The sequence below is a fragment of the Amia ocellicauda genome, chromosome 13 (genome assembly GCF_036373705.1).
Source record: "Amia ocellicauda isolate fAmiCal2 chromosome 13, fAmiCal2.hap1, whole genome shotgun sequence".
Lineage (NCBI taxonomy): Eukaryota > Metazoa > Chordata > Actinopteri > Amiiformes > Amiidae > Amia > Amia ocellicauda.
This window is the reverse complement of record NC_089862.1, coordinates 8,067,100-8,078,956: the sequence shown is the minus strand read 5'-3', so window position 1 is coordinate 8,078,956 and position 11,857 is coordinate 8,067,100. Positions and strand designations below refer to the sequence as shown.

Sequence of the window (11,857 nt, the reverse complement as noted above, 5' to 3'; positions counted from 1 at the left end):
CAAACTGTAAAAGTGATAGTCACATCATCTGGGCGATGTGCTGTGTGGCGCCATTTTAAACATTTCACATGTTCTCAGTACCTAAGTATTTTATGAAGTGTATTTTGAGAGATAACACCCTTTTTTGGCAGAGTACAATCAGCTCTTTGCAGACATGGGAAGGAAGAGGATGGCTTTTTGGCCAGGTCCCGTTTTAGATCCTGACTTGTACTGCCCAGTCCTTTTCAGCGCCACGTAATAATCAGGGTACTTCCGAGAGCGGTAGGTGTTGTAGTTGTTGGACTCTAGCCTTTCAATGAAGTGGCATTCATCTGTGGGACATTTCTGTAAAGGAGCAGAAAATAAACCTCAATCAAACTTTCATGCATTCTTTAATGTTTAAGAATAACAAATGAGTTATTAGCATACATCCACATAAACTAGATTAATACAAAAAAGCATAATAAGAAAAACACCATGAATTGCTGCTGGGGGGAAAAACTGCAATTCATATTTGCATTTAATATGGTCTACATTAAAACATTCAAAGTAAACATGCTTCATGTGTTACTCTCATAAAACTGTTCAATTTGTAGGTGACTGCAAATTCCTAAATATTTTATTGATCTTTTATTTATTGATTTATATGTTGAAACTATTAATATATCTTTGTGGAGGGAAACACATGACAAAAGTGCTCACATTCTCAGGCTTGAAAATGTATTCACAACATTAAAAATATACATGCTTACTGACATTAAATGTAACGCATGTTTTAACACAAAAATGAAATGAGACGTCACTTATGTTTCTAACGTGAAGATAACACAATTTGAGGTAGAGTGCTCTCAGTGTAAATACGTAAATGTCCTATAACTACATTAATAGTCCATTACACATCCTGTATTAAAGGTAATGACCTTGTTGCATGCAACTCTAATTTGAACCCAGATAAACACTTATTCCAGGAAAGGAAATTCCATACACATGTATGACCCAAAGAGATTCTGTTTATTTTAACTGTGATACAGTGCCTGGAAGTTTTTCAGTTGTCTAGTTTTGAAGATATGCCAGCAGAGCATAACAGAAACTTGAGCTATATACTGCCCACTTCCTAGAGGACGTGAAGGCCGGGAGCTTCTCATTAGAGCTGTTTTTGCATCACTCTAGACCGACTGCTCTCCTCCTACACTTATAACACAGTTATGAATCATTGCTGGGAAGAGATCATTCATTATTATTAAACATAATTACTTCCTATGGCATGTCTGTAGAATATTAATTTAGCTCAAAGCTGAAAAGAAGTTATAAATGAATATCCAGAACACCTAAGCTTTACACCCTAACTGGGTTATTTTCTACCTTTTCTAGATAAAAAAAAAAAGTTCAGCAGAAATCCCACAATATTTGAATGTATATCGATTCTGATTTTAGTCATTCTAGAACGTTTGTATTATATTTAGAAAGATCATTAGCTCTTTCTTGATAGTGTTTTGGAATGTAGAGCTCAATGATTAATTAGTTATATGCAAAAGCCTACCTGCCACAAGACGGTGTAAGCTGGGGTAAATAATCAACTAAACTTATGTCAGTTCTATAGTTAATGGACACACTAAATTGTAAAAGTAACACCAGCAAACAAATTGACTATGTCATTTTAAAATCACGCAGTACCTGTCATTGATGTTTGTATGTGTTTATTTATTTTCACAAGTATATATGTGTTTGTGCATGTGTACTACAGTACATGGTAGGAACTCCTCCTTGAAAATGAAAATCTTTGCCTTCGCTGTAAAAAGAAATGCAGGGCAAAGGCTGAGACTGCTGGATCTCCTTACTGTGCACGTGAAGAGGCCAAACTATTGGTTAAAGAAAAAAAAGGCAGGCGTGTGCCAAGGAAACCACATTAATGATTTCACATACAGAAAATAAAGGAAAGAGTCAGATTTTATCTCATCGCTAGAAAATTGTTCCTTTGTCACTCTGACTAGTTCTAACCTCATCAAAAGTGCTCCTAAGAGTAAGTTGTGTGAGTCTGAAATAAAACTTTAATGGATGAGGGTTTGTGAATGACAACTGACCATTTGCAATGCAGAGAAAACCTTTCCTACTATGTGCGTTAAAGAGAAAACCTCAAAGGATCTTGAGGTCAAAAGCACATATGGGGGATAATTTTATGACATAAATCCTCACATCTGGCTCAGATTTCTGTTGCTATGGGCGACATAGTTCACAAAATGCTGCTGCCCTCAACAAGCAGTCTGTTGTGTATTAAGTACCTACCTACATGGTAGCCTCAACATACTCTGGAAGCAGTTAACAAAACTTGCTTGAGGTAAATTACTCTGCAGGACTATATATTTCTTGTTTCTGTGGCGTAATATGACCAAAAAAAGTCAGTAGAAATCTCTCCAGAATGTATATGATTCAAGTCAATTAAACAAGATCCTCTTCTTCCAAGCACATTACATTATCTAATAGTGTTTTATTGTATAAATATAGGTTCTCCAAATACGCACTGCTTTAACAACCTACATCTCCTTGGAGAGTTGACCCTGATTGATTCTACGTATTACTTTCAGAGGGAAAACATCTTATGCAGTTGTGGACAGAAATGGACAATTTCAATTAAGCTACGTTTTGTTTTTCTCCTTTTTTGGGGGGGTTATTTGTTTTGTTAGTTTTTTTCCAGGAGGACAGGATATGGAAGTAATTAGTAAAATGTGTCTGCTAGTAAAAGCAGTGGATTGCTGTACCTAGCATCAGAGTGCAAGGCGAGCATGAATGTACTAAAGTAAACCCTAGTCCTTCCTGTAGTGCCCTGCCATCTGATTAGACCTGTCTGCGCTGTAGTAAAAATACAGAACCCTGAATATGTGAGGTAACGTGTAAACCATCACTTCCAACAACAGCAACAGTCCATTTCCCCTTCATTTACATGACTTTGGGTTAACAACTGCTTTTCACGAATAATCCCCCAGAGGGAGAGGGTCATTTTGTCTTTGGCTTGAGCAAGGGGTCTCACATCAGATTAGCTTGTAGGCTTTCTTTGAGCAACTGCCTTTAAGTCTGAATGAGTTGAGTTGAGCTTATCAAATGTAAGCCACCTTGAAATGAAATCTAGCCAAAGGGCGGATTAACTGTTCGTCTAAAACTAAGGGATGGGACGAAGTCTTTCATAATGACCTAATGATGTATAAGGCTGAAAAATAACTCCACAAGAAATCTAACCCATATCTAAACTGTACACTAGCGTCTTGCTATTCACTTAAGGCATATTTTCTGGGGCTGTGTCTGCCTTTTCAACGAACAAAGAAAAAGCTGAAGTTGCCACACAAAAAAAAATCGTCAGTTCAGTCCTGATAGATAAGATGGAAGGCTATAAAACAAATATATAGAATGAAAAAATCAAATGCCAGCTATGATGAAATTGACTGCATGAGAATTGTCCAAGATTAAAGTGATCTGAAAGTTCGTAATTTGAAACATGTACATAAATGTGTAAATACCTACAGGGTATTATTCATATGCCAAATTACCTCTATATATTTTTAAAGGCAGCTTGAAACGGGGCATGGGAAAAGTAGAGTCAGGCAGTAAGAGTTCAAGGACACTGTGTTGGCTGTTGTGAATACATTAAATCAGATTAAAACAGATCTCAGGCAATGAAATAGAGAAAGATGATAGGAGACAGAGGATACTATACTGGCTGAACTAAAGAGGATATAATCCAAGAAAGCAAAGAGAATATAAGGGCCATGTAAAATCTGGTTAAAAAGGGAGTTAGTACATTTATGAGATATAATTATGAAAAATACAATTTGTTTATTCATCACCTCTTCGTGTATTTGCCAAGTAATAATTCTGACGAATGTCTTTACTGAATGTGATACAAAATAATTGAGAAATGGTACAACTACTTGCTACAGTAATTATGTATTTCCCTCTTTTTCTGTTAAAGTAGTTCTATGATTATAATCTTGAAATAAATTAGCTTTCGGATTGTTTGAAAAAAAAAAAATACTAACTTCACCCTGTGTCATACATATTAAACTGTTATACAGTTGGCTGCAATACAAAGCATGTAGGTGAAAACATTAATAACCCATGTCCTCTTACAAGAAACCACAAGTTTGCTATCGTAACCAAAATGTTGGACCTGACTACAGCTGGGTAAACCACATTACTCTCGATGTTTAGGTTCTCTGCATTGAGAAGGTGCGTCACAAGAGAGTCATTTTAGAGAACAGGGAAGAGAACGCGTTCATACCACGGTACTTTATAATATAATATATAATAAACTATGACAAATCTTAGCTTTTTGTTGGTTAGTGACATTTGTAAACATTGAACGTCATTAAATGTTAGAACATTTTTTTAATATTGTATAATCACATTTAATAGGTATGTAACAAAACCTGTATAGATGTATTACATCTACATTTTAAATTTACATAGATAAATTGTGATCGCAAATGGAACCTTTGAATAAAGATGGCTCTTGCTTATAACCATGTAATAAGCCACACCAGTCCAATAAGAATGTCCTAAGCAACATTCTAGCATTAATAAATAATCTAAACTGTACACAGTATATTTGGATTAATAGATAATGGCTACACCAAATTAAAACTTTAACCTATCCAAGAATCGCAAATGAATTACCCAATCACGCTTAGTTTTTTTTTTAGTTTTTTTTTTTTTAATCAGGATCCATTTTTTTTATACATTTTATTAATGAAAACACAATCCAGTAGAAGTTTGCTATATGTAATTTGCAATTTGTCAATAGGTCAATGTTTTGATTTGGTCTAGGCCAATATTTCAAAACTGTGTTGTTTGCTGCAGGAGCACAGTGTTCCTGCTGTAAGTAACTAGCTTTGAAGTAATGGGCAAGTTCATTTAAAATACAGCCACAGTTCTGCACAGGTCCGCTGTAGCTTATCTAGGGAAAATGGCAGTCAACATTTCAACTTACCAATCCAAACAGCCTACCATCTTCATTCATCGAAAGATACCGGTTGGAAGACATCCCTTTGATGACGACTTCTCCAACCCCAGTCGCCTGGAGCTGCAGCTTTACTGAAAGATGAGAGTTTTTGTATCACGAAATAGGTCACAAACTCCTACTATTAGCATTGGCCAAGAAAGGCATAATCATTTTTATTGAGAAAAGACATAGAATAGAGTTTGAATTCACATTGCGAAGTATATATTTTTTATAATAAAAATCGGTACAAACTACCTCAGTATTTAGCAATAAAAAATACTTGACTCTGACTGCATCTTTAAAAGTGTATTTCTATTTCAATCTCCTGTGTATCTGCCTTCTTTTCCCTGAAATGACTTTGCGCTGTTGTAATAAGAAAATAGCCACTGGACTTCTGCCACTTTTCTGAGCTTACCCTTCCTGACTCTCATTAACATATCACTTCAGGATATTTTCCTTGGCAATGGACCTTTTTGTGTTCTCTTACCATCGCCCCTCACAGAAAGTGATGTGTGCAATACGAAGTCATACTTCAAGCTCGATAACTCATTATATTAGGTGTCAAGAAAGCATACACAGAGTCAAAGACAAACATCTCACACTCTTTGCAAACCGTCACACCTGCATGCGTTTGTGCCACTCAAGAAAACAGAATTGTTTCCATTCATTTTATTAAGTTAGGAAGTGTAAACATGTTGCTTCTGGATGTATTTAATAACATCTCCACAGTGGTAGGCTGTATGTGAATCAGAGTTACAAGTTTCCACAATTAAGACATTTCCGCAACAGTGACAAGGGATAGGTAAACATAATTCAGTGACAAAACAACAGAAAAATGTTCAGAACCAAGCCAAATATTTACAAGCCTTCGAAGCCTATACAATACAAATAAAGCTTGAGTTGAGAAGTTAAATTGTACAGCTGTCATTCTAACCTTAATAAGTATGACTTCATATAATAATAATAATAATAATAATAATAATAATAATAATAATAATAATTATTATTATTATTATTATTATTATTATTATTATTATACTACTATTAAAACTACTTCTGCATTGTAATAACTTGTCAATAAACCGCCAAAGTCACAGGAGAAGGGTTGATATTGGAGAAAGAGCTGTCCTTTAATGCTTAAAAGAAGTCACTCTTGGACTAGGCAGAGCTACAGTGGAAAAACAGTGTGGAAATATATACTTAGCAGTAAAAGTGCCTTTACCATTACACAGACACATGGTGTACCAACCCTGTATATCATTATGGACAGTAAAACAATAAAAACCCCATTACAAATAAGTTAAGCTGGAGGTTCAAGTATATTCATATTACACATAAGGTGCTTTTGATAGCAGGACTACAAGTCTGTTGGGGCACGAGATACAGAAAGATGGCGTTTACCTATTGTTTTAGGCAGAAGCCCTAATTACTCTACATTGAATAAGAGAGGAGGTCTGTGCTCCATCTGCCCGTCACAGCTCTTTGATGTGGTTTCTGTCAGTAGAAAAAGTATTTTTTCTCCAATGACTAAGTTTACAAAATAAACAGGAGGTTTTAGGTTTCACATGACATTCTTTTTTCTGTCAAGACAAGTCACATTACTGAGGTTACTGTCCCTGGATTTCTTGTCTTCCAGTGGCTTGAATTAAAATGTTTTTTTGGTATTTAAATCATACTCCGAATAACCAGATTCTAAAAATTGAAAAATAATGGTTACCCTGTGGATCCACCATATGCTGTATTATAAATATTATTATATAAGTTCAAAATGAATATCACATGAACTCAAGCAAGTCTGAACTAATACTATTTAACAAGTGGAGAAACGGCAGCATTTGTTGAATTTTTTATAAATAACTTATTTGAAGCATAAATCAAAAAGAAAACACCCTTACAGATATATTGTTTTCATTAAAATATAATCCGATATTGAACAGACTCTCTCTTAAACACATTAACAACTAAAGCAGCCTTACTGCATATAAGATGCATGTTTGCAGTGGAATACAGGCTAAATGTTCAGCTTTTGTTGCGGTTTAAAGTGACGTGCAAAACTGTGAAATCTAGAACCTGAACATCTGCATTAATGTAATGATGCTACCAAGAAGACTGGGAACTGCACCTGTGATCTTGTAACCATTTCCTACATTGTTTCAAACAATCTCCCTTTCAGGAAAACACATGACTGCTTTGCACAAGGCCACAAACATTATACTGTGGCTGTCTGTTGTGCTGTTGTGGATTATTGGAGTGTTACTCACACACTGCTACAGCTAACCAACCATTGTCATTGCTGAAAAGGTTAAGTAATGTGGGTGGAAATCCTGAAAGGAGAAACAGCAACAGAATGAAGATCTTACTAACAGGCTTTTAAAAGGTTCAAACGTATGGGTATCAATGATTCAGAAACAGCAGCAATAAAGTGTGTCAAGGAAAATGTTATTTTGGATTGTTTCTCATAACAAAATGTAGATACTGTTTATATGCATTGTATATTCACTGTTTTGAATGGATTCTGTCTTTGAGGTTTTTCTATTTCAATATTTCACTTGCTTCATCCTGCACTTTATTGAATATTGACTTTTCCATTGCAGCAAGAATGAGGTAAGAGTGTTTGTAAGCATGCTCTGGCAGTTACCTGTATTATTGTTTGGTTTTTAAAGTCTCAGTATAAAAATAACTGAGAGAAAATATATTCAAGACTGTATCTGTGTGATCATGGCTTGTCATCTCCTCTATCTGTATTGTCCCTGCCTGAAGTATAAACAAGATCATTCTTTCTCCTGTTACGGTGTAACATTCCACACATGAATTATATAGTAAATAAATGAAACCTAAATGATTCATAAAAAGGGAGCAGGCTGTAATTTGTTAATGTGTTTCCAGCATAACTTTGGTTTTGTTTAAATATAAATTATTTAATTAAGACCTTCTGTTTTGCAAAGTCATTACTTTTTTAATGCCCTGGCTTTGTAATATGATACGACATCAAGCAGTATTTCTCAGCTTATCTGTTTTGGCTATTGCTCAGAATCAATTGCTTTCTCCTCGACTTGCCCAAACACTAAAAGTGCAATAATAATAGAGGGGAATTCCAGGATAAAGATTCAGTAAGTGTTTATTTTGTTTGTTTAAAAGTTATTTAGTTTTAGAATTAGATGAACCCAAACCTTTTAAATCTTATTGTTTACCAAAATACCTATTTAATAACTTAAACTCTGTAATTTCCATATTAAACGCTCAAGAGAATTTTTGGAAAAACATGTGAATCTGGGAAAGTCCAAACTTATTTACTTATTTTGTTTCACAAATGAATATGTATATTCATATTGATAAGGTTTGACAATCTATGACCAGTTTATTTGTCCATAAAAATATTAATTTCTCTCCCAAAACCAGACACTTTGGAGTTAATATCAGTGATAAACAATCTTATTGAAAAGCTCTAAAGGAGAAATTCAAATAATTTTCATGAGATTTTCACATATGTTTTGACAAATCTTGACATAACACAGAATTCCCTTAATTTGAGGTTGCTAACATCTTAACTCAATTGTGCATGAAGTTCCCAATATTGCTATATTTAATATATCAAATAAGTCAAAAAACAACTTTAGGGAGTCAGTCTCATACTAAAGGTTACTAATGATAGTTTAATCACAATACGTCACAAGTGCTGAATGACGCATCAGAAGTTTAACTCCCTGTGGGGTGAAGTCAGAGGTGCAAATAGGAGTTGACAAATTATATTCTCATGCTAATGTTAAGTACTAAAGACAATTACAGACATATCTAGGTTTCTACAACATGTTTTACCACAAATAATCAAGTGTCATTTTAGAACTGTGATAAATGAAGATCCACATATATTTGTTCAAAGAAATAGACCTTTAAAAAGGAGTAGTTTTGTTGTTGTTAGCCAACAGAAGAGTTATGCAACTTGAAGGCATACACATGATATCATAGGCCATTTGCAGTAGATTCAATTAATGTTTTCTCAAAATATGGAAATCAAGTGGCTGCTGTAAGGGGGTGAGATTTAACTATTGAGACACTGCGGCATGAAAAATCTAAATATCATGTGACTAATCAATACATTGTGTCAAACAGTTCTAAAACTATAAAACAGTCCTAAAACCAGTGCTAGACTAAGGATAATTCCCTGGTATATCTACTGCTCACAAACACAATTCTGAAACTACCTTAAATTGTTACATCCATAAACACATGAAAAATAAATGGTATTAAAGAGTAGTTTTTATCATCGTGCCTGAAAATATCACATCATTATTTGAAAAGAAGTGCACTGCAGATAAGCAACCCTCAACTAATTGTGTACACCAATTCATCTGAGGCACAATAATACTGTATTCAAGCATCCAAACCTTTATCTACAATACTCAAAATATTGAAGAAGAAGGCATTAGGGGTTGAACTAACGGTATGAAAGGCATTAATAGTTTAGCAGAGAATTTCATCATACCAAATAAATGCCTTTCAAGTACAAATTATATAAAGTTTCTGCCAAATTTAGTAACACAATATAATCTTACAGACTGTATATAAGATAAATACAATACTTAAGGATAAGGATGCATAAGCTAAATCACAACTAAATGAAGCCTCTTGTTGTTTAAGTTTAGCTGGTTACATTTATTTATTCTTTCTTTTAATGTAAATAATGACATTAAAAGTATTACAAACAGTTTGGATTTCAACAGTTGTGTATTTTCTATTTATATTAACAGTTATTCTAAATGCCATTTCAACAGAACTAGTAGGGCCTTCTACCTGCTTAATATACAAGGGTAAATGGTCAGTTATTGACACCAGATAGTGTTTTTATAGTTTTAAACATCACTATGAAGAATCAAGCATAAGAACAGTGTAGAATAAATCATAACAACTATTCCTTTTGAATATTCTTGACAGTTTGGCTGAATGACTGAGTATGACGTTTTCCTGCAAGAGAGCAGTGGTTAATTGGCTTCTAAATGGTTTAGGAAAACACATGAGACTTAAACACAGAAAAACAACACAGCACTTATACTGTAGCACTTTAGCTTCACTTTAAGTAACTAGAACAATTGTATATGTCATTTATTTTAATTTAAACTGAGAAGAAAACATAAACCAAGCAAGGAAAACCCTGCTACAGGGTGAGGTTTTCAAATCAACCTCAAACTGGTTTCAGCCATTCTCTGTGGATTATTTCTCATGTCACAGTACCTATTGCTTTAGAGAAGCTTTGCTACTTTTCACTGCCTGCTGCCCAGAGAAAAAGGATGGAAGTGTAATTTTCAGCAACTTACTGTGAGGATCATTTTTCTCTCGGGTTCCATCTATTCTGCCGTCAGAGTTTATCCTCAAGAAGTATCCCCCGTTTTTACAGTACAGCCTTTTGGGCTCCTTAAAGTTTCCAGGAGGGAAAGTGCCACTGCCTCCATCTTCAGGTGTGGGGGGAAGAGTGGTGATTTCTCCTGTAGCCATCTCGGCTCCCCTTCTTTGCCTTTATAAAGTGTTCTCCACAAGCTGACCACTGAGTGCTGTTCCTTCCTAATCCAGCCCCTGTTGTTGCTGCTGAAAGACTGTGCTTCTTCTGAAAGGCTCAGCCAGAGAGCTTTTTTTCTTTTTCTTTTTTTTAAGAAAGTGCTGCTAAAACACTTTGCATGCTCCAATACTGAAGAAAAAAAGAAAGGCCGTCTGTGTAAGTCTTAAAGGTTCACCTCCTGGGTCCTCTTAGAGAAAGCAAAAGTTGCGCCAGCTTGATAGTGGTTTGATTCTCAGATTCTTGTCCTGCAGATTGCAAGGACTTCCCCGTTTTTTCCAGTCACTTGCACTGAAATGTTTACTGCTGTGCAGCTGGTAGAGGGAGAGATCTGGATCGGTCTAATATTACCCTCTGTGCCTCAATGCGCCTGCGTTCCCCCCACCACCACACTCACTCACTCACTCACTCTGCTTAACCCAACACGGGTCTAGGACAGGAGCTAAGGGGGTGGGCTTTTACACAAATCTGCATCACATGACCCCAAGGCAACCCTATTCCTAAAAATCAGCTGAGAGGATTGTTCAAGATGCCTGATACTGATTGACTAAAACTAAAGGCATTGATGTGTTGCAGGCAGTTAAAAAAATAAGAAGGAGCAAAACCAATATATGAACATTATATGCATTATATTTAGCAGAGAATTGGAGTGTTTATTCTAACACTAATTCAGAATGTGGTTTCTCACCTAATAGGCCTTAATCCCCTTGCTGTTGTAAACCTCATTTGTTACTGCGCAGATCCTATGATACTGCTATTATTGGGGCCACAGGTCAGTGCTTTGGCTGTCCGTTCTTTAGTCATACAGTGCCTCTGATATCCAATACTAATAATGTAGGATTAATGACATTATAATCTTCCTTGTACTTCTTGAAAACTACATTTAATCCCTAAAACAGGGATTAAATGTTTGGTCAGGTTCCTCATGAAGCATTGTTCTGATTAAACTAAGCTATTCACTTTGTATCTGTTAGCAGAGGGAGTACTTTAGAAAGACAATGAGAATTTGAAGTAAAATAATTCATCCTAATTCTTGTATGAACCAAGAGCAAAAAACTTCAATAAGAAGTACATTTAATACGCGTACAGTCATGCCTGCTTTGAAACTCTATTTTAAAAGTCTTACCACTGAACAATAAATCTTATTTGTATTTATTTCACATCAACATATTAGAACAAATCAAACATTTACTTAAATCTACGAGTTTCCTTTGTGTGTTAAGAACGTAAACCAAAATAAACAGCAGCCTATATTAATTTGCTAAAGGACCAGTGTAAGATGTGGCCATGTGACTTCACTCTTTCTTTAACTCAGCAAAGCGATTCATAGTATCCTTCAA

General features: G+C 35.1%; 1 protein-coding gene across 1 annotated transcript; it reads right to left on the bottom strand.

Moving 5' to 3' along the window:
* Window positions 1-81: 81 nt before the first annotated feature.
* fgf2 (fibroblast growth factor 2) lies at window positions 82-10,912 on the bottom strand. Its single transcript, XM_066719841.1, has 3 exons — window positions 10,282-10,912; window positions 4,958-5,061; window positions 82-324 (listed from the first exon to the last, which is right to left on the bottom strand). Exons 1-3 carry the CDS (start codon window positions 10,457-10,459, stop codon window positions 139-141), a joined length of 468 nt encoding a protein of 155 aa, XP_066575938.1. The 5' UTR covers window positions 10,460-10,912; the 3' UTR covers window positions 82-138.
* Between the last annotated feature and the right edge of the window lie 945 nt (window positions 10,913-11,857).